The following is a 25,580-nucleotide window of genomic DNA, read 5'->3' as shown; positions in this document are numbered from 1 at the left end:
TAAACTGCATATTTCTTGAGGGCACGGACTATATTTTTATCATTTTTTCTATATAGCAGAGTGTTTGCAATGCTGGTTAGGTGAGTAGATGGTTGAATGAATGAAGTGAGGCTGAAGAGAACTATCCATATGATCCTATAATTTGCTTCCCCCCCATTTTGACTAAGTTACATAATCTCAGTTACTTGGTCATTTGATCTTAAGGGTTTTTGCAGTGCAATAGTAAAATTTACTTTTGTGGAACCAGTGATTCTATACCATCTGTTTTGTATTTTGGAGGTTTTTTGCTATAAATAATAAACAAGCATGGCTGATTAGCAACCTTTGGGTTGAGGCTTTTTGGCACAATAGAATAGTAAAATCCTATTTTTAACCTTGCTGCTTTGAAATTTAAAAATATATATTGATTAAATGAAATCATCTCCAAAGGGAGGAGTATTTCTTTTAAGATAATAAGGAGAGCCCTGGCCAGGTGGCTTAGTTGCTTGAAGCATCATCCTATAAACCAGAATGTTGTGGGTTCAATTCCCTGTTGGGGCACAACTGGGTTGTTGGTTCGATCCCAGTCAGGTTGCATATGGGAGGCAACTGATCCATATTTCTCTCACATTAAGGTTTTTCTCTCTACCTGCCTGTCTCTATGAAATCAATAAAAACAGCCTCGAGTGAGGATAATAGATACATAGATAATAAGGGGGAAATGTTACGGCTCAATTCTTGATTATTATTGCAACTACATAAGTAACTTTTGAATTGTTTTTAAGACTTCCTTTTTCTTCTTATAGGACCTCTTTATTGTTAGACATGAATTGGCCATAATGAGACTAGCTGCCTTTATGGGCATTACTATGTTAGTTGGAATAACTGGACTCTTTTATACTCAACTAATTGGCATCATCACAGTAAGTATATTTTTAATGTAAAATATTGTATTTATGAACATATTCCCTAAGTATGAACTTAATTCTAAAATGTTACAGAGAGTTTAGAAATTAGAGGAGAAAATTACCCAGAGTCATTTATCCCCATTTTCAGAAGCCTGTGTAATTTTAAAGTAGTTATAATCAGTGTACAGAGTATACATACAATTTTTCATCCTGCCTTTAAAATTTAGCATAAACTATTTTTATATAGCTATAGACTCCATAAGTAATCTCTCCCCTGTTGATCAGGGTCAGTGTGCAATTATTGTTTTCTATATTACAAAGAACACTACTTTGTGGAAATGGAGTTAATGATAGAAACATTTTATTAGTAATTAAATCTTATTTTTGCATGTACATATTAGCTAAATGGGATTTAGCACAACAGAAAAGATCAAAAAGTGTGAGAAATATTGATAAGAACTTAAAAGTTTGACAATACATGGCATTGCAGAAGAGGTAGGGTAAACACTTTCTCCTATATTGGTTGGGGTATAAATTGGTATATCCTTTTTGAAGGACAAATTGTCAGTGTCTGAAAATTTAAAATGCACAGTCCTTTCTCTACACATCCTGTAGAGACTATTTAATTATATGTAAATAAACGTAATTTTAAAAAGATCTTCATTATTATACTATATATAATATATGTATTATATATGAAAACTTAAGTGATTATCAGAATGTATTCAATGAAAGAAATTTATAGTAAGAAAAAAACACATCAGAATTTACTATAAAGCAATAGTATTCAAGAAAGTATGGTACCGGCATAAGGATAGACATATTGATAAATGAAATGGAATCGAGGATCCAAAGTATACACGTATCCTTATGGACAATTATTTGCAGTAAGGGTGCCAAGACTGTTTAATGGGGGAAGATAAAGTCTTTTCAAAGAAATGCTGCTGGGACAACTAGCTATCCACATGCAAAGGAGTAAAATTAGACCCTTACCTCACGCCATGGACATACTAGTATATGAACTCAAAATGGACCATATACCTAAATGTAAGATCTGAAATTATAAAAATTATGAAACTCATAGAAGAAAACATAGGAGCAAGTCTTGGGTTAGGCAGTACTATCTTAAATATGACACCAAAAGTGCAAATGACCAAAGAAAAAAATTGATAAATTGGACTTACTCAAAACTTTTGTGATTCAAAGGACACTATTAAGAAAATGGGGGTGTGTGTGAGAAAACAGCTCACAGAATGGGGGAAATATTTGCAAATCATGTATCTGATAAGAGACTTGTATATAGAGTATATAAAGAACTCTTATAACTCAATCATAAAAAGACATTCTAATTAAAACATGGGATAAGGATCTACATGGGAATTTCTTCAAAGAATATATACAAATGGACAATAAATACATATAAAGATGCTCTACATCATTAGTCATAAAGGAAATGAAAGTCATAACCATAATGAGGTTTTGACTATAATAAAAAATACACCAACAAACGTTGGTGATTCATTATAAAGTGCTTATAGTGTAGTAATTCAATCATAAAGTAATTCACAATTACAGTAATCCCTCGATTTTGCAGACCTCGATTTAATGGACTTCAGATTTAATGGACTCAATTTCCAGTCTGTAGTTCATACGTGAAAATTAACACCCTATTAATTTTAAAATGCTTTTAACCAAGATTTGCTTATAATTAAATTAACGGGTTTTCTTGTTTGTTTGTTATTCGTTTACTGGCATTTTAAAAAAATTTTAGTGAATAAGATAAAATAATTAGAAATTACTTAAATTTAAAAATAGTGGATTTCTAATCAATTTCCAAGGTTAAAAGTCAACACAACCAGATGTTTCTGTGGACTAGACTGATCTTAAGCCCAATTTTAAAGGATTATCTTTGATTATTTTTAGATTTAATTTTAAACAGGATTTAAATATATGTGCTTGTATATTTTTACTAAAATTAATATTGAAGTTAAAGTGTTTTCAAAGCAATCAACTTTAAAGCGTTCTTTATTTAGGGAACACAGATTATTCTAATTTTTCCTTAGACTGTTTAGTCTTTTTTTTTTCTGTTTCTGAATGAAATGGGTAGTGATGGTAGTTATTAGTGTAATTGATGTCAGAATTTCTTATTGAGCAATAGTTCACACACAGCCAAGAATAGTGTCCATCTGACAACCACCAATACGAATGGTGCTGGGTGATGGTGTCAGTCATGTTTCCAGTCACTGGGCTTGGAGAGAGTTAATCAAGAAGTGCAGTAACAGCTGGCCCAGCGCTTCTGGCGAGCTTCTGACAGTGAGCTATTGTACGTGTGACAGTGCTCTGACAGTTTCTCTGAATGTTGTATACAGGCATTTTTGTTTTCTGGGCACCGTGGAGTTTATGTAATAGATTAAGCTTTTGGTGGGGTCTCTAGGGCTTAGTGTTTTTCTTAGTTGTGGTGAGGTTTGGGGTAGGGTGGGGAAGATGTATTTACTTGCAGTTTTGTAAAAGGCTTTAAATTCTCAAAGAAAAAATTGAGTTTTTGCTTTTGTCTCACAGGTACTATTGTTGGACTCTGCTTGAATTGCTAAAGGTAGCTTAAAGCAAAGCTTTTCCAGTTAAAAGGGGAAAATGTCTTTCCCCTACCCCGCCCCAGTACTGGCTCATGGTTACCTAAATAAATACAGAAAGAATTACAGTGCAGGGGTAACTTAATTTTAACTTGGTTATATTATGCAATGAAAAGTATCTTATGTTCACCATGTTAAATTAGTTTAAATAGATTATCTGTTATATAACATTCTCATTAGCAGACAGTTAGTGGGTTTACCTGCCTTTTAATATATACCCAGAAATGTAGTTCTGAGATTATTAATCCTTATAGTTAAATTTTGCCAAGTATCCCACTGAGTCAGTGTGGTGAATTAGCAGCATTCAGTACAATCTCTGTACAAATTATGTTTGGTTTACTCAACTCCAAACCAGCATTGCAAATATGGAAAACAATTTAAATCTATTTGTGTAATAGTGTAGGGGAATAGTGCATTTTAATTTTCTTAAAGCATTACTAATTGCTTGAGTGATTAAATAGATGTGTTTTTATTTGGTTAGGAGGCTAAACACTTACGAGTTTTTCTTTTACTTGCAATTTTCCACACATCGGATTTTAATCTGACTTTAAAACATTATAGGATTGGCGAAAACAGTGACTCATTTATAGTAACTTGTAGGCCTTCTCTCTGTCATATTCCGTCATTAGGTTAGTTACTCTCCATGTCCCAGCCAAAGGAGCACATTTGCTCATCTTCTATTGATAACCAAAAATCCTGCTGAAAGTAGAATTTTGTATTAAAAATGTAAGAGTAGTAAACCTTATGTGTTGATCACAAACATAATTTTTCAGCTGTTTCCAGTGCTTAGTGTAAGGCTTATTTATACAATATATTAGTGTGTGTAATCATCCTCTCTGGAATCCTCTGTGTTTCTGTATAATTATTTCTTGTAAACTTGACTGATTTCACTAGCCTGTAAGCTCCTGATGCTAAGGACTGTGTCATAATAGTTTCTTAGTAAATTTTTGGTAGATGGATTAATGAGTAAATGAATCTTGGCTTATGTACTTAGTACTTGGTTTTCAACTAGGTTGTGGACGTTGGATTTTATTAGCATAGTCACCCACAGTCCTGGTCATTTTAACTTTTATGATAAAAACCACGCTTTTATTTAAACAATTTTTAAAAATTGCATCCTGATATAATTGAGATAGTGTATTTTCAAGCCTTTTCAGAAAGTGTTTAGTAGGCAATATGAGATAAGAATGATGACCACCATTTATTGAGGAGTTATTAAGGGCTCTAATGTATATTAACTCCTTTAGTCACTGTAAAAGACCTATGAGGTAAGTATTATTATTCAAAAATTGAGATACAGACTTGTAGTAACTTCCCTAAGGCTTTATATAGCCCGAAAAGAAGTATTGAAATTATTTTGGAAAGAGATTTTCAGTGACTATATACATGTAAGATCTCCTGTCCTCTCACTTTAGTTCCGTGATAGATTAAATCCTTATGTGAATTTCAGATTTCTAATAAACTATATAGCTGGCCCTCTGTTGGAGATGGATGCTTAAAGAGCCATTTATTTCAAATGAGGAATAGCATGAGTTCTGGCTTCAGAGGAGGGGAAAGAGCTAATAGTATCAGGAAATGCTTTCTCTTTGCACTGCTGATATAAATTAAAATTAAGGAATCATGCTATTTCTGTCCATGTTCAGTTTGTTTAGTGCTGCAAACATATATTCAGTACTCACTTGGAACAATACATACTAGTAGATGCTATGGAAGATGCAAAGTTAAATGAGCTTTTTGCTATCCGTATGTGGATCAGAGGTGCTAGAAAGCCAAGCATAGGTTTACCTTAGAATTAGTAGAAGTTAGTAATAAATAAAACAGGTATACAATCTCTAGTTCTGAAAAACTTTTTTGAATAGTTCATTAGTTCAATTTAAATCCACAGAATCAGGTATGTATAACAGTGTTAGAAGCATAATAACAGCAAAGAGTGCAGGCGATGACTGAGGTAAGATTGAATTGTCTTCAGGGAGGCTTTCAGATAGAATGTTCTTACTTATTTCAAGTCTTCAGTTTGGCAGGTCTAGAAACTCCATTTTGAACATGTTCGTAAGCTTTGCACAGTGGCAGTAGCATAGCTAATGAGGTTTATCCAAGATGCAATTATTACTAATCAAAAATGTTTCCAGAGTAATGAGGCCGAGAAGCAGTGATTCTTGCTTCCAGACTTAAAAGTGATAGTTATAGATATAAAGGAGATTGTCAGGTGTGTCAAAGGACTCTTTACATTCTTCTTCCCTGTGACAACATATATGGCAAAGTGTTGGTGAGAATGAACTCAAAGCAGGTTAAGTTAGTTGGATGGATTGTATCATCAAAGTATCTATTTCAAGAGATAGATACTCAGGTCTGTCAACCAGGAAACTTCTGGTGATAAATTCTTCCTCTTTGCCCCTCTCCCTCCAACTTTTCTAGTAGGCAATGAATACCTCCCTCTTATTTTCTGCTAGGACCCCCCGCCCCCCCCACACACACACACTTTAGATATAATCTTATTAGTTAGGACACCTTTTTTTAATAATCATATTTTCTTAGGTTGAGTCTGAAAGATAATTTCTTAGGGTAAGGTCAGCCATCTGGAAAATTATAAAGTACTGATTGATTTAAGTAAGACCTACATTTCTGTAAGTCTTGCTATTTCTAGTTTATTCTTTTTTTTTTTTTTTAGAAAATAAACTTTCAGTTTCTAAAAATAGGAAAGCATTCTCATATAGCTCTTAGTTATGCAGGCTAAAGAAAGTCTTAGCTATTTGATCATTAGACCATAATCAAAACATAAATATTTCTCTGGAAATAAGATATTCTGATTGTAGAGAGCATAAAATAAAAACTTATTTCATATTATTCCTTGAAGAATGAATTTTTCTGGATAGCTGAATTTTACATATAACTAATAATTTATATTTATACTCCTCCTTAAAGATAGCAGTTATCTTATTTGTCATTTTCTGATGGCCACCAAAGGCATTGAATCTTTTATATTGAATGGAATTAGTTATGTGCACCAAAACCTATTTTAATTAGTCTTTGTGTGTGTTTCCCTATAGTATTCCATATTTCTGTGCATTATAAGCAGAAAAAAGTATTTCAGATCTAATTTGGCACTTGAAAATAGCTTACGGTTTTCCATGTTCCAGTGAATAGTAACTTCTTCCTTTTTCTAGTTTGCTGTTTCTGTTGTGCTTATGACTATGATAGCATAATTGTACTTTTTTCTTATAACATGAGTCAGGATAGCTGAGTTTCAGAGAGGTAAGCATTTGCTATTTCTAGAGGAAAAAATAGCCTTTATGTCTACCCTCACAAATTATGTTCATAAAGTCATGATAAATGTCCCATCCTCTGATAGAATAACCATCTGTTTATGATGACTTAATAGGCAATAGTCTACTATTTTCTTGAACCAGATTCTAGAAAGGTGTCAGAAGCACTTGAAAAGAAAAGCTTTTCCCATATGAAGTCTAAATCCAAAGTCTTTAACATTGATTCTTTTTTTTCCCTTAATATATTTTTGGAGGAAGAGAGAGGAAGAGAGAGAGAGAAACATCAGTGATGAAAGAGAATCAGATTGGCTGCCTCCTCCACGCCCCCCCATTGGGGATTGAGCTCGCATCCTGGGCATGTGCCCTGACTGGGAATCCAACCGTGACCTCCTGGTTCATAGGTCGACACTCAACCTCTGAGCCACATAGGCCAGGCAAAGTTGATGCTTTTATAGCCACAAATAAATTCCTCAAGGTTGTAATTGGGTTGTAAATTTCTACACAGTAAAAATTTCCTGTAATATTAGGCTGACATTGTAATTGCTTTTTTATCTTGAAATAGTTTCCATTTTTTAAGTATTATCCACAACTGCAATTTTAGTCCATTTATATATACCTTAACTAATAGCACTTGACTTCTGTCTTATCTTTTTGTATTTATGCACAACTATCTTATTGTTTTAGAACAACCTGTCACCCTCAGTTCTAAGACACCATTAAAATTATTGTCACTTTCTATGCAGATATGAAACCAGAGGCTCAGTTTTCCTTAAAGTCCCTAATCAATGCTGTCATGTATTTGCAGACTGTGTTTTCACAAAGTAAAACATTATTTTGAGGAAATTATGCAACAGAACCATGAAAGGTTCATTATAGGTAGAATTGTCATTGGATATCATGAATTTCAAAGCATAATAGGAAAACCAATTAATAGAGAGTACTAGTATGTAGCTAATCTTCAGTCTTGTCCCAAATTCCTAGGTAATCTGGAAATAAAATTCTGTTATTGGTTACTTAGACATCTTAAAAAAAGATTAATTTTTCTGTATTTGGGCTAACTCTAGTCATTCTACTGTTCATGTGTAAGAAATTAATATTATAGCTATTTCTGTAACTTCTATAAAGAGTCTTTTAAATTGAAGGTGCTTTTTATTAGTTTAATTGGAGGAAAGTTTTACAACCAAAAAACTTCTTGGGATTGCAGTTGAAACCATAACTATTTGCCTGAATAGTACTGCTTAATAACAGTACAGACCACCTACCGTATGTGAGCAAGCTAGTAGAGGAGAAGAGGAGAATAACTTCTGTAACTTTCTGGTATATTTAAAAGAAGTTATTTTCTTTTATACTACCTTAAAGCACATTTAAAATGTAAATATCTAAACTAAGATTATGTACTTTATTTTGATTATTATTTAGATAATCAGTTTCTCAGTCTAATGATAGATCTTCTGTTAACATGAGTTGAACCAGCATATATAGAAACTACCTTTTGTTTGTTGACTCGTTTTTCTTATATATTCGTTAGAGCCTTATATAAAATATATAATAAGAAATTGTATTATTATGAAGAGGCTGATTTTTCTGTTGAAAAAGGAAATTGTTTTTTCACCAAAGGACTCTGATGAGCTCACTTCACCTTCAGAGCACTGGGGGTTGTGGTGTGGCAGGTGCAGGGGCCTTGTTGAGTCTGTGTCTTCTCAGAAGTCCAAGCCCAGCAGCACTCTTTGGCTCTCTGTGCATTAGGGCCTTTATTTGTCATTTTTGGTATTTATTTTTTAATGCATATTCACTGGCAGTTGAATTAAAAGTAGATACTGGACTTTTAAAAGAATTGTGAAGGAAGGAAGTATAATTAAAATATTACATAATGAAGCGAGACTCCTACAGTTTTTGTGAGGTTTTGTAATTGAGTAATATTTGTGGAGTGGGAGTACAATGTAATTTTTATTCTGTTTTTTTCCCCAAGGAATTTCAGCAATGTCTGTAGATAATTTAGAAATCGTATTACTCATATATAAGCTGTTTAAATCTTCAGAATATTCTCTGGATATGATTTTAAAACATTAAAAATTAATATAGAATAAAGCCTTAATAACTTTGTTCTGAGTATTTTTCTTAATTTTTAATAGGATACAACATCTATTGAAAAGATGTCAAACTGTTGTGAAGAAATGTAAGTATAAAAGTGAAGTCTATAGAGTTATTAAAAATGGAAACAACTGGCCACATTTGAAACAATGTATGCATGTAGTGGAAAGATAATAGAATGATGGTTTTTTCTTAGAGCCTTGTCTAAGGCCTGAGCTAGGCAGGCATAACCCAGTCTTACATCTGGGGTCTTATAGCTATGCTAGTTTTCATACAAAATAAGTACTATCATTCTTGTTACTTGTCTCACTAAAGTAAGTTAAATTATTTGTCCTGAAAGTACATCAAAAGAGATCTGCTACTGTGATGTTGACACACATTCTGTTAATCCTGAGATTCTCCTCCGCTTCAAAAGTTGCCGTAGGTTGATTGACGACACAGATACAATATCTGCTCTCCAGAGTTAAAACTCAGCTGCATGCCATAATGAAAGAAAAGCTGTATTTGTGATGCTGGAACACAATTCATCAGAGTCCTGTAATGGATCCCCAGCCAACCTGTATTGTTTTAGCTGACTGAAGTGCACCATGGGAGTGCTGTCTTTCACTAATAATGCTGTCTTCTGTAGATCGAGGCCCCGAAAGCCATGGCAGCAGACCTTCTCAGAAGTTTTTGGCACTCGTTGGAAGATCCTGTGGTTTATTCCTTTCAGGCAGAGGCAACCACTGCGAGTTCCCTACCACTTTGCCAATCACGTCTAAACAGATGGATGGTGGGCACAGATGGGTCCTCCATGCTGGAAATGCGTTACAGGTTTTCTGATAATAGAACGATGACAGTCTTCAAGTCAATTAAAATCCACCCACCAATCTTAGGCATCATAATGTGCCCCAGGCTTCATTTTAATAGTGATCTTGATCCTGTTGTGGGAGTAACACAAGATCTATATTTAAGTTTCAAAGCATGTTTACTTTCAAATTAGCTTTCCACGGGGATTTCTTAAAGTGCTTTTGTTATTAAACTCAAAAGGCAGTGATTGGGATGAAATAATTGTACATAATTTCTTTTAGCACTGACAATATTACAGATTTTAATTTATGGGAATTTTCAGATGTTTATTTAAAATTTTCACTCTTGAGCAGTACTAATCAAATCTGAATTTAATTCTTCAGCTTTTACAAAAGGTTTTACACCTTATATGTGAAATTTCTTTTTCAAGTACAGTTTAAAATATGTTAATACTTTTATATATGCTGCAAGATTTTTTTTAAATGCAGCACAGGATTGAACAACAAAAAAAAGGCAGTGTTTTCTTAGTAGCTTTCTAATGGTTTCTCTTCACCAAAAACAAAATACCACTAAAATAAAGCACCAACTATCTACCTTATGTTAAAGGAAAGATTAAATGTTTTTCCATGTTAATTTTTCTGTTTCTTTTCCCTGTACTGTTTTAAGTATTGGTTGTTGTTAATATATTTGTTTTGAGGAGAAAACTTTGACTAAGTGGGCATGTATTCCTATTGTACCCTAAGATTTTGGTGAGCAAATGGATAGAGAATTTGCAATAATTCCACAGATATCTTTTTTAGTGCAGTTATACCAGAATGTGTGTTTTTAAAATGCTAATATAACTAGAAAATATATAATGTACAGTATAAAGAGGAATATTGTGCTTTTGAAAAATATATATACTTTTTGCTTTTATTTACCTACTAGTAGATCTAAAATTACACAATGAAGATTTATATATAATAAATATTGGCCAACTATTCCTGAAACAAAACTACAGGAAATTGCTAGTAAAAGTAAATAACTTTTGTGTACCTACAATCAATCAGCCAAATTGAATTTAAATTTTAATGGGCCAACTATAATTTGGATTGAGAGACCTTTTTTTGTAGCTAATGTTAGGAAATAGCCTTAAAATAAGAAAATATAATGATCTACATTTATCATTAGCCTTACACAAATTTAAATTGCTAACAGTGATGGTCTCTTAGAAAGCATAGAACATTTGTATAAAAAGAACTTTAGCATACTTAGAAAAAAAATTCAGCTTTAACATTTTTTCCATTAGAATACTGCAAAATCCATATATCTTTTTTGAAAATTTATGTACTCACAGTCTTTCTCTTGAATCTTAGAGAAGATTGAAGGGGTCTACTGTTCTTGGAACCCATATCAGTAGTTTCCTTTTACTTAGCTTTGATAGTAGGGAATCATACCTGAGAAATCATGAAACAGAAAGTTGCCATATCAGCCAGTTAACTGTATTGTGGTTAATTCTTTCAGAAACTATCTTCAAAATAATAGAATTAGCTGTTCTCAGAAATATAAGTGCCATGTCTTACATGTTCTGATTATAATGCTTTATTATTTAAAAGTATAGAAGTGGCAGATGAAAATATGTATTGGTGCTGATAAAATGCATAGTAAATTTAATATGAGAAATTTATTTGTAGAACTTAATGAACCACAAAATCAGTATGTTCATGTAATGGAAATGGGTTGGGGTTTGTGCAAACTAACATATTGACCAAATTTGGCCTGATGGGGGAACTGTTTTAAGGAAGTAATATATAGATGATACAGATAGATATCAATTGATTGCTCTGCCTATAACTGGACCTTGAGAAAACAGTGAAGTGTCAAGTGAAGATCCCTTAAAGAGCGTTATATCCCTTAAAGGCACAGTTACACTTCATATAGTACTAGTTACCTTGAAAGGTACCTGGGAGGTATTCAGAGCCAACTGCTGCCTCAGTGATGAGAACCAGAGGTAGTCCCTTTCCCACTCTAAGAGGGTTTTGTTTTTCTTAGATTACCATTTCTAGGGCACATTCTCTTTCCTCTTTATACCCTCGCTGATCCGATCCCCCTGTACCTGATTCCCCTGGTACTGGTTTACAAACTAACACACTAGGCAAGGCAGATATTTATTTTGTTTGAATGATAGAAATGCTACGTATCAATATATTTATATAAGATTCTATATTAATGTATATCTATATATACATGTGGTTTAATTTTCAGTATTCTCAAATTAGCACGCCTAACTGTGGGTTTAGTCCTTGTTAGACAACTTGAGAAAAACCAGCGGGTAGTTTCCTAGGGAGTGCCTGAACTCTAGTGCTCTCTCTGCGCCCTCTTTTGGCTAATTGGTGTAATTATACTGGCTCTAGAGACTTACTGGCCCACAAGTAAATTGTATGGCCAAATTCTAAACCTGTCAGAGGTACAAGCTTAGGGGAGTGTATGTGCAAGGCTGTTATATTTTATGAAAATTAATGTGTTCCTGTTTATGATGATATAGTTCATACAAAATGATGACTAGTTTGCTTCATTTGTGTATGTTCATATATATATTTGCTGTCATTTACAAGTTTATATCAGATTAGGATAAACAAATGTAAACATTTCATGAATTTTTATTTTAAACCTTATTTTGGCAAATTAAGTCTTTAGAATTAGAAAAGTCATTACTTTAAAATTACCAATTTATTAGGAAACACAGAAATCTATTGTTACAGTGGTAAGCAAGTATCTAATGTGTTTTACTGAGTATCTAAAAAATACATTTAGTGTTTTTAATCTCAGTTTTGGAATGATTTTTTTTTTGATGATTCTGTTACACTAAAATAATGAGATTAGTAATTTTTTTATTCTTTTTAAACGTTCCTACTCAGAGTTATTGGATGAAATAGTTCCTTATAAACATTACATTTGAAGCAATATGTATTTGAAAGGATATTTTACTAAGCAAAGTCCTTAATTGGACTTCTGGAGATGAATTTTACGTAGATATTATATATTACACCTCTTGAACAATTATATTTGTTGTTGTTCTTTTCCTTAAACAAAAAATCTTTATGGGCTGAAGATTGTAAGCAGAAATTGATTGAGTTCTTATTCCCCAAACAGTAGGCATTCAGTTAAAGTGCTTTTGGTACTTTGTAACCAAGACTTACAGTTTAAAAATACTAAGTTATTTGTTCCATCATGAAAAAAAATACTATTTTGCTTAAGAGTTGTATTAAAAATATTTGTGGTTAACATGAGATAGCTATATTTAAATTTCTAGTTTATGTATTAATCTCTTTAACAGAAGAAAACAAAGTTTACTTTTAATAATAATAGTGGTAGAGAACATAAGCTACATAACATTCAGTAAAATGATGAAGTTAAAACTTCTGTGAGAATGAACATCAGTAAATTTTTGCTAATGTTTAGAGGTATTTTTCTCTAAGTATGGTAGCTAATTATAACTATACTTCATCAGGCTTTTTCAAGACACTTCTGTACAAGCAATTAGTTGAAGATATGTTTCAACCAAAAGGGCTTATTAATTCTGAAAGCTAACTATGAAGACTTAAGTTAGGACAACACTTCTAGCCAGGAAGTGTGAAGTAATTTAGATTATGGCCACACAGTCTTTTATGTGTTAGGTCATGGGGCAGTTTGAGTGTTCTCACATGAATTGCTATAAAATCTCAATGTGTCCAGCCCTGGTTTACAATGGCATTAATATTAACAAAGCTGCTAGTCTCTCTCTATATTTTTCTCTAGTCTCCAATGGCTTCCTTTATGCTTCATGGAGAAGTAGATCACCTAGCTCAAGTTTACTATACTTTAGCTGCTTCATTCAATAAGTTTTTTACATGACTTCTAATATACATAGATCTACCTAGAATTTATTTGGTGAAGTTTATACTTAACAATCATTAAATAATTTACTAATAGATACAGGGATTGGATTTTTTTACCCAATTCTGTTGCTTTAAAAAATACAAATATTGGCAAATGAGGTTAATAATCATGTACATTTAGTATGTTCTACTGGTTAGTTTTTTTTATTTACTCAGTATTTATTGTTTTTACCACTTCTAGAAATTATTCTAAGCCTTGAGAATATAAAAATATACAAAACATCCCTGCCCATAAGGAAATTACAGTTTACATACTTATGATATTATAGATGTCAACTTAAAAAAAGGCGTTCTAATTAGGATGTTAATGTAGTTATAATATTACCCCTTATATAATTAAAGAGTTGGAAAGTATCAAGAAAAGCAAGAAATTAGTATCTTAAATCAGAGGAAATATTAAGGATGATTTTCAAAAACATAATTCTGAAAATAAAGTAGCACTGAAAAGGTATCAAAGATGGCATTAAAAAATTTCCCCTATAGACATTTTTCATTAAAAAACTTTAGGCAAAACATGTGTTTACCTAGTATTGGCTGGATTTTTGGCCATTCTCTCTGTACTTCCAGTGCAGACTGCAGCTTAGCACACAGAAGCATATAATTCATGTCATCTAATAACGGACAGGTTATCCTATATTACACAAGATGTCCATCCTGGCAGTACTCCTTCTTCTATCTCTGACCACATAAACGATTCCCAAATATGTCCCCACACATGCACTCAAAGCGCAGCTCCACTCAACAGCCACCATTCAGCAGCAGCCTCAGCATCACCTCATCGTTTAGGGCATGCTGAATGGCAGGCACTGTATTCAGGACTTCTGTGCAATGGATATCAGTATTAGGAACAGCAAAATCCAGCGCAGTACTCCTCTCGTTGTCATAGCTCTTGGAAATGTGGTCAGCAAGCAGGTTATTGATGACAAAACCACTCCCAATGAGCAGTTCTAGGCACTCTGCTTTTGCCCATCTGCTGTTGAGTGAATGGGTGTTAGCCCACATTTCCAGATTGCATGCTTGGATGTTATTGGGATAAGATATTTCAGTGCAAGATAATGTCCCTCACAGGCAGCTCGGTGTAAAGGAAGATGTCCTTCTCTGTTAGGTACATGTTTGCTTCCTCCATATCCCCGGCAGGAGAGAAATGCAGTCAGGATTGCCCCCTCCTGCTGCCTCAAACAGCAGTAATGTCCCATCATTCGCCAAAGCAGACACATGACCGTCTTTGAGGATTAGGTGTTCAGCACATCACAGAGATCATACCCAGCAGTAGCACCTAATGGTGTGACTCCAAACTGTCTCAGGCAACATTGCCAGCAGAGCTATGAGATCTTTTTAAAATATATATATGTACATATATTACATATATATATATTTATTTCAGAGGGGAAAGGAGAGGAAGAGCAAGAGAGACATCAGTGATGAGAGAAAATCATTGATCAGCTGCCTCCTGCACACCCCCTACTGGGGATGGAGCTTGCAACATGGGTATGTGCCCCAACTGGGAATCCAAACGTGACCTCCTGGTTCATAGGTTGATGCTCAACCACAGAGCAATACCAGCCAGGCGTAGGTCTTCGTAGCCTTGTTTGGCTGCCTCATGCATGGCCAACAGTTGTTGACACAGGGCTGGTCAAGGCTGGTGGTGTGTTTGAGCTGAGCAGACACCATGTTATAGGAGCCCTTTTTTACAGCTTGAAGATTTTAAAAAGAACAATGGACAGTAGACCTATTAACATGAATATCTCAGATGACATTAAACAAGTTACCAAATTTAACATCAAAAGAGATGTTAGCTATTCCCTTCTACAAGAGAATATTGTATTTTTCGTACCCCTTCCATTTCTTATATCCAAATTTCTACTGAGGAGTGTCAGCATGCAGGATAATACCTTCTCTTTAAGACCCCAATCTGAGCAGGTTCAAGAGTTGCATGAAAGATAGTACACATTGCTAAGATGTTGCATATAATCTTTCTAAATGTTAATGTCTTCATTAACAAAATAAAAATAACATTCACTGTTGGATTGTATAAATTAAATAGTGTATGTAAAATGTTTCGTATATACTAGGAGTGCAGGAAATGATTACCATTGTTAGTAAAAGTACCATTTCATCACTTCTACGATCCTGGAACTACATGTGTAAATAAGGTTTATCACGTTCTTCCCCCTTTACAAAGAGGTGTGGTGTTCTTTTCTTCTCATGCTCTTAATGGGAGTTTAGCAATAGGAATGCTTAGAATCTAGGTAGGCCAGTTCTAAACAGATGAAGCATATGACAGCTAATGTACTACCATTTCAGAGGTTTTCTAAACCAGCTATCTCTTTCCCCCACTGCTGTCGCTAGTGCCTGAAATTACACTGTTTAAAGTGTTTTCCCCCTTTAGATTAATACCAGATTTTCCCAGCTTAGATATAACTATTTCTAAAAAAGGTAATGCATTTTCTCTTATCAAAAAGGGGGAAGAGGAGAGGACAAAGAGGGTAGGAGAGAGAGGGGAGGGAGGGAGCTACTTACTAATATTACTAACCTATAATTAACAAATGAATTAATGTGTTATTTCATGTTCATATTTGTTGCCCTCTATTCTAAGAATCATCCTCTGAATTTATATATAAATTTCAAATTTACAAATTTCATTATACTCTGAATTTAGCCATTCTCAACTAAATTTTAGAATATTCTGCAGTAGAATGTGAGAAAGTAATAGAACCAACTTTCTTAAAGTTTTTGAACCGATGTTATTATTCTATGTAGTATTTAACATTCTCTGCTGCTTTTAGGATGATGATGGTTTAACTTCAAGAGAGTGACTGTTTCCTCAGACATCTCATTTCATTATCATTGTGCAGTTTTTAACAACAAAATTTACTATATTTTCATCTGTTCTTTAGATGTTGTAATGTGCTAATTTGAAACAGAAGTAACAATGGTGTTTAAAATTATTAAGTCATTTGGTATCACCAGTGTTTTCCCACTACCATATTTTTTTACTAGTATGTCCTTTTCCTCTAGTCCACCATAGAGGACACAGAGTACAAATGAGTAGTGAGTAGCCAAAATTGGAGAAAGAAAATAGGGGTACTTATTAAGATGGTGAGAAAGCCAGGTGGAGCATGGAAAATAGCATCCCAGCAACAGAGTAGACTGGATGGAGTTCTGTGGCATCAGAAGCTCCCCCTGCTACCGTCATGTTAGCCTTCTCTCTCACTGTTAACCATTGTATTGTAAGAGTTAATGCATGTGAGCATTTAGTTTGAGTTATCTTATTGAAGGAGTTTATCTTGCTGATTCTCTTCAGCTGGTCAGATGCCTTTGAGAAGTTATTTTAAACAATAAAGTGTTAAGAATAATGTGAGAGGTGCAGCTATTTAATGCTGAGAAGACATGAATGGATTGCCCGGAAGTTCCATTGAAAAAAACTGGGACCTTTTTCACAAGTCTCCTACTGCAAAGAAAGGATACTGTCTCCTACTGCAAAGAAAGGATACTAAGTATTATAGTAAATTTTGTCACTAAAGTAAAAATCAAGAATTTATATAATAAGGGATGATTTTTCACTTTAAAATTTGGGCGATTTGGCGTTCTTGATACCTTGAAGGTCTCCATACCTATTAGTATTGTGAATGCCTGGAACATGTAATGTAGTGCTTGCCACAGTGGTTCAACACTCTGATCTTTTTAGTATTGATATTTTATATATTAACAGTGATGGGGGCAAAATGGCAACAAAAAAGGTATGTTTCTATTTGTGGCTTTGCTTGCTTGTTTGAGGAAATACAGGGTTTACTTGCACAGACTGTTAACTACAGGGAAAGGTTGTCTTCATGTTGCAAGTTCTGTGTTCTTGCCAGTGTTCATTGGGTGACATTTTCACCTGCTGGTGCCTGAAGTTAGTGTTTTACAACCTCAACAACTCAAACATCCTGGTGCTACTCATTTAGCATTGAGTGACGTTTTTATTTCCTGTACCAAAGAGTTAATTTTCTTTTTGGTTGACTGAGAGTTTCCTTCTCACATCCTTGTGTTTATAAAGTAAAGTTTAATGTTACTAAGAACAATTTTGATTAACATCTTAGTTTTTACACACTGCTGCCTCAATTTAATTGGTTTTAAAGGTCTCTCATTTGAACTTTTTTTTAGTTAGGCAGATTAGTATGGTTTTTTATTTTGTGTTTTAATATAGGTTGACTACTGTAAAAGTTTAATAGGTTGAAGTTGCAAAAGATAAAGCACTTTTCACAAGCTGTTTTAGTTTTGCTTTATTTCTGCAGGAAAAAATGAGAAATAATAAGAAGTCTACCTTTATTTCTATAAGTGAACTATCTAGCTTATCGAGCCCTTTTAATGAATGCTGAAGCAAAATGATAAAGTGCAAAGGTAAGGGCCCTTTCTGATTACCAATGAAGAACTCTGCTTCTTGCTCTGTGTAATCCTTAATGCCATTAAAGAGTGATACTGTCATTTGTCTATTTTGCAAACAAGGTTAGAATTAAAGAACACTTTAAAAATATACATATGCCAGGGTGTCCCAAAAATGTATACACACTTTGAATAATGATTAATTCTAATTGGTTAAATCTGAAAAGAAAGAAAAATCAATTGAGCTGTCAGCTGTTAAGTGTGTATACATTTTTGGGGACACCCTGATTATATAAACACTTCCAAAGAGGAAATGCAAATATACTTGATTTAAGCAAAACTGTAATAGAAAATTGAACTTTACAAAAAAAGGTCTCTATGCTGTTATTCACTTTACATAAAAAATTAAGAATAAGAGTATTTTAAAAACTTAATTCTTCTCAGTAATTCATTTTATAAAAAAAAAACGGAAGAAATAAAAACACCTTAGAAAAGTACATATAATTGTCCAAATGTAATATTGCTATGTATACTATTCTGGTTTTCTATGTTTCCTAAAACTTTCAAAATATTCATTGGGGACCTTAAAACTGTGGCTGAAATTGTTAAAGATTCTGGCAAGAAGATAACAGTATGTATATATTGGAAAAGTAGACAGTCACATTTGAGAATGTTTTGCATCATTTTCACTCAACAAATATTCTCTCATTGAATGTAGATACAATGGATTTGCAGTGAATTCTGAATGGGAAAAAGAATCAGGTCTGAAACTTACATGAAACATGACTTAGGATCATTTGAATGATATGTAAGAATACAGATATACATGTCATTAGCGGTAGAAGCAAAATTTGAAAGCAAAATGGGAAGAAGCAACAATATGTCTCTCTGTCAACACTATATTTCTTAGATTTTGTTGCCACAATATTAGTACTGAGTTATTCAGCTTGTTAATGCATTATTTAAATTAATGTGGCTGAATGCAGTTATTTATTCAAGTGATTGGGTAGTAGAGAGTTCACCATAACTATCCTCTGTCTTCCAGAGATGAATATTAAAAAGACATTTCTACTGTAGCATAGGTACATTAAAGCAGAGATGCTCAGACGTGAGTTGCAGGTCTGCGGGAGAACAGGGTAGGCTTTGGGCGGACTGAGCACAGGTGATTGTGCTTGTAGGAGCTTTATGTCCCTGGAATTAGCCTTTTAAAAAAATCTAACTAACAAGTTTAATGATTAGGCAAAATCTGTGATATTTTGAGACTTCCAGAATTGTGTATCAACCTCAAATTGTGTCTAATATTATATATCCCTAAAATAAAGGACATTTATTTTAATAATGGTATATTCCAAGTGCCATATAAAGATCCCATTTTTGTTTTTGTATTTTTATTGTTGACAGCATTGCAGATGTCCCTCTTTTTTCCCCATGACCCCTTTTAGCCCATCCCCACCCCCTGCCCAGGCCTTCACCACTCTATTGTCAGGGTCCATGGGTTATGCATATATCATACAAGTTCTTTGGTTAATCTCTTCCCACCCACCCCTGGCTTCCCTCTGAGATTCCACAGTCTGTTTCATGCTTCTGTGTCTCTGGATCTATTTTGTTCATCGGTTTATTTTTGTTCTTTAGATTCCACATATGAGTGAGATCCTGTGATACTTGTCGTTCTCTAACTGTGTAAAGATCTCATTTTTAAGTGATTCAGGCAGTTATTTCGTTGGGTGCATATGTTTACATCTGAGTGCTAATGCCACATCGTCTTTGTTACCTTGTCTGCTCCCCTAAGATTACTTAAAGTCTTCACTACCATTTCCAGTGCTGAAGGTAATGCTAATGGTAAATATGGAAAATAGTTGAGAAGTAAGAGACTGGATTGAGAAGAGGGAGGGGAAAAAAGGACAAGTGTAAGCCATGTGTCTGAGATATACTTGTTTAAATGAAGAGTCTACACTGGTTCTTAAAATGAAAAGCAAACTATGTACCTACCTTGAGGATAATGTTGTTGTTTAATTTATGTTAGTGATTTAGTTTTATTCTTGTAATAGTTCTATTTTTCTTTGAAGATTGTTTTTAATTTAAATTGTGGAATTTTTACTTCTCTTAAAAGGTATTATGTAATGTATTTTTAGAAATCTTATTTTTAAATAAATATTTTTTAAAAACATAGGACTGTCTTTCCCCCACTTCTTTATTTATTAAAATCAAACCAAATTCTAGACGATAGCACCGTCAGTATAATAGATAATTTTTTCAGTTTTATACAATTTGGATGACTTCAAAATTAGTAGCCTTAGGATATTGTTCTGCTGTAACCAAAAATTCACTGTGTGTTCAAGAAGAACTAGGTATACGTACTATGGTTGAAATTGACAAATGCAATATTCCAAATTAGGCATATTCGTCTCAGAGACGACCCAGATGGATAGATTTAGTCACACAATTGAACATATATTGAGCCAGACACTTTTGTATGGAAATATTTTTTCTTTGAGGAGTTATTTACATAAAATAAAAAGCATAGAGTTTTAGTGTATGTCTAGGTATTATTTTAGATCTAGGAATATTGAATTACTTTGCCTTTGGTCTAATGGAGTTATATTCTAAGAGTTTCTGGATAGCTTTTTATTGACAAATTTCTGTCTGAATTTAAAGTTGCTTTACTTGTACATGGGAGTTGTCACAGAGGAGTGTATATTAGTATAAATTGTCAAAAATATTATCTGAAAGGTCAAATCAGTATTATCTTAGAAACAGTAAAGGAATAAAAACTGAGGCTGATAGAGGCTTCACTTTTTAAAAAGATTTTCTTGAATTTTTATTGCCAGAAAAGTAAAGTTGATAAATATTCTGGATTAGTACATTAAATGACTTGGTAGAGTTGCATATAAAACTGTAAAATTTGTTGCATTGGTAAATAAAAGCAAATTGTTGCATTTTTGACAAACTTTCAAGCATTATAGAACTTTAATCTTGTTCCTTTTCCAGTTTCCTTTGCTCTGATTCTAAGCAGCATTTACAATAATTGTGCTCTCTTAATAATGATAAATTATGATTCTCAATCTTTTTGGTCTCAGGACTCCTTTACACTCATAGACATTATTGTGGGCCCCAAAGAGTTTTCCTTACGTAGGTTGTCTTGATCAGTATTGACTGTACTAGAAATTAAAACTGAGAAGTATTTTAAATGCTTATTAATTTATTTGATCATAATAACAAGCCCATTGCATGTTAGCAATGTATTTTTATTTAGAGACCCATGATTTTACACTGTTTGCAGATCTCTAATATCTGCCTTTATAAAAGAAAGTTGGATTTGCCTACTGCTTCTGCATTCAGTCCGTTGCATTGGTATTGTGGTTGAACTCTCCAGAGAAATCCAGTCTCATGTAAAGACTGTACAGATGTTTCTTGACCTAACAACGGGGTTGCGTTCCAATAAACCCATCGTATGTTGCAAATATTGTGAATGAAAGTGCATCTAAGACACATAAACTTCTGAACATCATAGTGTAGCCTGGCTGGTTTCTACTGAATGTACACTGTTTTCACACCATCGTAAAATTTTAAATTGGGATCATCTGTAGTTAGAAAAAAGAGGGATATTTTCATAGTTTGTTCAAGTGACTTTGCACTTCTGTGATACAAAACAAGAACTCAACATGTGATGCTTTCTTAAAGTTTAGTTACAATTTTGGACCAGAAACATTACGAAGAAACTTTTCCATATTCTGTTATATTAAAATCTATTGGTCTCTTTTTTTGTTCACTTTGGAAAGTTCTCTTAACCCATACATGATTTTGTGACATCATTCATTGGTCATTTGGGATATATTGGAGTAATGCAGATCTTCCAAGTGTTGCCACATTTCATCCTATAACAAATTAAATTCGGTTAAGTTAAATTTAAAAAATTAATAGTGCCACTGATCTTGTCAGAAAAGTAGGTACTGGAAAGCTGTTAAGCTTGTAATGACACGTTACATTTTTCACAATTCTGATTGTCACTTGAAGGTTTGAATTTTATTATTGGTAACCGCATTCTGTCAATGGTTTTCCTTCAAGTGTTACATTCACTCATTTTTTAGAAAATATTTGCCATACACCCACATGTGAAAAACCATAGTTGGTCAATTATTCTTTCAACTAAATGGGGTTCCATGAAAAAAAATGGCTACTTCAGCTCACAAATCACAGTCGCACCGGTACTTTTCCTCAAGAATAAACAAGCGTACTTTGGAATGCAGGTGAAACGCTTTGTGTACTGCCCATGTTGACAAACAAAATATTAAAAATATACTCAAAAATCAAGATTTAATAAAGCTAATCATACTTACTGATTCACCAAGGGGATTACTGAAGACATCGTTTGTATATTCCTGCTTTTGAAGCACTTAAAATATATAGCATCCTTAAAGATTAATATCTATTTAGCATTGTTAGAAACAGACAAAAACTAAAAATACAGGATAATATTATAATACTGCAAAATCATTTGAGAAGCCGCCAGATCCTGTAGAAGAACAAATGCATGCAAACGCTGCTCGAGGCTGACCAATTACCCATAGGAGCAGCAATTATATTAGCGTGCAAGGGCAATTGGAGGGAAAATTGGACCCTGTGGACATCCAGCTGAGCAAACAGGACTGAGGAAGGATAGAGGATGTGTGTTAGTTTGAAAAAAATACATCTAAGCTTGCTTAAAAAATATTTGTATCCGTCACAGCACATTCTTTGTATGTCTTCTGGTTGCTCATGGTTTTCAAATTAGCCCTCTTCTCCAAACAAAAGAGCACCTCTGCTTAAAGACCAAACACCCAAATAGCAATGTGTTTTGCACATAAAAAGGCCAGAATAGTTCAGGAAATGGGAAACTGAGTACACATACCCAAATGTTCAGATGCTACTGTACATATACACATGTGTCACCAGTAGTAGTTCACCTGTGGCATGGTCTAGTTATGTATCCTTAATGCTGAAATTTATTATTATAACTAAAAGTGTTCCCTAGCTCTAACTTGTGATGATTTTTGACAAAAACTTAATGATTAAGGATCTAATAGGGTGTGGAGGTTTTATAGTTTCATATTGAACGATGGATGAGTAATCCTTGATGAATAAGTGATCACATCAAGTTAATGAAATTTATTGTATAAATTGTACGGTAAGCTGTGTAGCTGTAAGCCAAATAACCCTCATTCTATTGAACAGGTTCACATTTAAATTGCAACTAGAAGTAACTGATTTCAGAGTTTTTTGGGGTAGTCTACGCTTGTTATGACTTGACGTTCTTGAGTGTTTGAAAGCATTTCAGGTATTCTCAACATGGAAAAGTACCCACAATATGGAAAATAATACATGTGCATTTCTTTGGTTTTGGAAATAATTTCAGTAATTTGAATGATCATGATATTCATACCCTTGTAGAATTTTCTCCTTTTCCCTCCCTGGGGTTAACACAATTCTAAGTTTGGAATGTATCATCACATACATGTATTTATATTTTTATGTGTGTAAACATGAAAAATAGTTTGATCAATGTTTAAAATTTATATAAACCTTCTAGCACTCCCTGCTTTCTTTCCTCTAGAGCACTTACCATCTACAATAAAATGTGAAAAATCCCCATTCCCACTGTCCTTCACAAAGGTAGCTACTGGCGGTAACTTGGTCTCTATTATTCCTCTTCTGAATGTGACATGCATGATTGTTTGGTTTTCTAGGGAAACTAACTTCTGTGATTTGCATTTTTAAAAATAATATATTGTGGTGATCATCCCTATCAAGACATAATAGTCTACCCCATTATTTTTACCTTTTCTGTAGATTGTATCATCAGTATCCTCTAATTTATTTAATCATGCCTCTATAATAAACATCAAATACTATTTTTCCCTATTGATAACAATGCTGTAGTAAACACTCTTGTACAAAAATCTTTGTAGCCAATTGCTAGTATTTTGTAGGTGTATTCCTAGAAGTGAAATTGATAAGTCAAAGGATGCAGACATTTTAAATTTTGATGAAAAATACCAAACTGGCTTCCAGAATTCTTTAATTTACACAGTCTCACTTGATCCTATTAATTTTTTAAATTTGTGCCAGTCTAATAGAGATGAGCATCTGTTCATTTTTCCCCCTCCAGATTCCTTGTTTATGTTGTTTGGGCCATTTACTTCTCTTTGTTCAATGTTACTAACTTTATATTTTCTGGATATATTACTAAATTTTAGCTGTTTCTTATTTTTCTTTATGGTGATTGTTCTGGTAATCATCATATGTTATTTGCTGTGTAACAAATAACCCCAAACTTAGTGATATAAAACAACTAACCTTTTTCTTTAATGGTCACAGATTTTATGTGTCAGGGATTCAGAAAGGGCACAATAGTTTTTCTCAGCTAGAAATACATGAAGACTGTGAAGCGGGGTGAGTGTTACTGGAGACTCACCAGCCAAAGCCTCATTTACTCACATGTCTGATGCTGGCTGTCAGCTGGGACCTCAGTTGGGGCTGTCATAAGGAACACCTTCATGAGCCTTTCCGTATGTGTGCCTGTGTTCCAAGAGAGAGTGGTCCAAGAGAACCGGGCAGAACTTGTATCACCTTCCATGACTGGTCTCAGAAACCACAGCCTGCTTAGTCACAAGCCAGCCCAGATTCCGTGAAAGAGGATGGAGACTCCACATCTTGAGAAGAGTGTCAAAGACAAATGTCACAAGAAAAGCATGTTGCAAGGGAGATGTTGTTGAGGACATCTATGGAAAATAAAATTCATCACAACCATTATGTTTTATGGAAGAATTCAATGACCTTGAACTAAGACTTCTGGGTTTTATCTTGTTTAAAAAGGCCTTTCCTAAATCAGGATTATGTATTTTTCTTTACTTTTCAAAAAAATTTCAATCATTTTACTCTTTTGTACTTGTTGCTGAGTCCATTTGAAATTTATCTTTATAAACTTAGTCACTTTCAATGGTTTTGTATGTTTCTGTACAATTTTATTTTTGTAATAAAGGTATACTGGGAGACTAACTTTAATTTTTTAGATGTACAAATATCACCAACACATTTAGATGCACAAAATATCAACCAACACATTTTTATATAGTTTACTTTGTCTCACATCTGATTTATAATGTCACTATGTTCTTGAAGTTATGTAATATGTATTTAATTTTTTAAATTATTTTTATTGATTTTAGAGAGAGGAAGGGAGAGGGATAGAGAGATAGAAACATCAATTGATTGGCTGCCTCCTGCATGCCCCCTACTGGAGATCAAGCCACAACCCAGGCATGTGCTTTGCCCGGAAATGGACCCATGACCTCCTGGTTCATGGGTCAACGCTTAACCACTGAGCAACACCAGCTGGGCATAATATGTGTTTAATTCTAATAATTATTGGTAACAATTTCAGAAGCATTTACCTATGTTTTTCTAATTGTAACCTGGTATTTTTTTATAACCTTCATTTATTTGAAATAAATGTTTCATATTGCTGTTCCCTATTCCCACTTATATGCATAGGTTTTAGAATTTTATATTATTACTAGAGGCCCGATGCACAAAAATTTGTGCACTCGGGGGGGGGGGGTCCCTCAGCCCAGCCTGTGCCCTCTTGCTGTCTGGGACCCC

The 25,580-nt window shown here is 33.7% G+C and overlaps 1 protein-coding gene, 1 long non-coding RNA gene and 1 pseudogene across 7 annotated transcripts in view; 2 read left to right on the top strand and 1 right to left on the bottom strand.

Annotated features, from left to right (window-relative positions):
* Positions 1-12,924, top strand: part of ZDHHC21 (zinc finger DHHC-type palmitoyltransferase 21) — a 52,478-nt gene extending 39,554 nt beyond the window's left edge. For 5 of the 6 annotated variants that reach the window (XM_036331184.1, XM_036331182.1, XM_036331185.1 and 2 more), the window contains 3 exons: positions 786-902; positions 8,913-8,956; positions 9,500-12,924. In XM_036331184.1, the coding sequence (XP_036187077.1) occupies positions 786-902; positions 8,913-8,956; positions 9,500-9,632 (294 nt within the window). In that variant the 3' untranslated portion in view covers positions 9,633-12,924. The remainder of the gene's footprint in view (positions 1-785; positions 903-8,912; positions 8,957-9,499) is intronic. The other variant, XM_036331188.1, reaches the window with a different exon arrangement.
* A 1,130-nt stretch (positions 12,925-14,054) lies between these two features.
* LOC118666835 lies at positions 14,055-16,773 on the bottom strand (annotated as a pseudogene).
* A 2,713-nt stretch (positions 16,774-19,486) lies between these two features.
* Positions 19,487-24,973, top strand: LOC118667552. The gene is made up of 2 exons (XR_004971318.1): positions 19,487-23,591; positions 24,297-24,973. It is a non-coding gene; the product is annotated as an uncharacterized LOC118667552 (long non-coding RNA).
* Positions 24,974-25,580: the final 607 nt, after the last annotated feature.

Source organism: Myotis myotis, unplaced genomic scaffold (assembly GCF_014108235.1).
Source record: "Myotis myotis isolate mMyoMyo1 unplaced genomic scaffold, mMyoMyo1.p scaffold_m19_p_12, whole genome shotgun sequence".
Classification (NCBI taxonomy): Eukaryota; Metazoa; Chordata; class Mammalia; order Chiroptera; family Vespertilionidae; genus Myotis; species Myotis myotis.
This window is presented reverse-complemented; position numbering and strand designations above follow the sequence as displayed.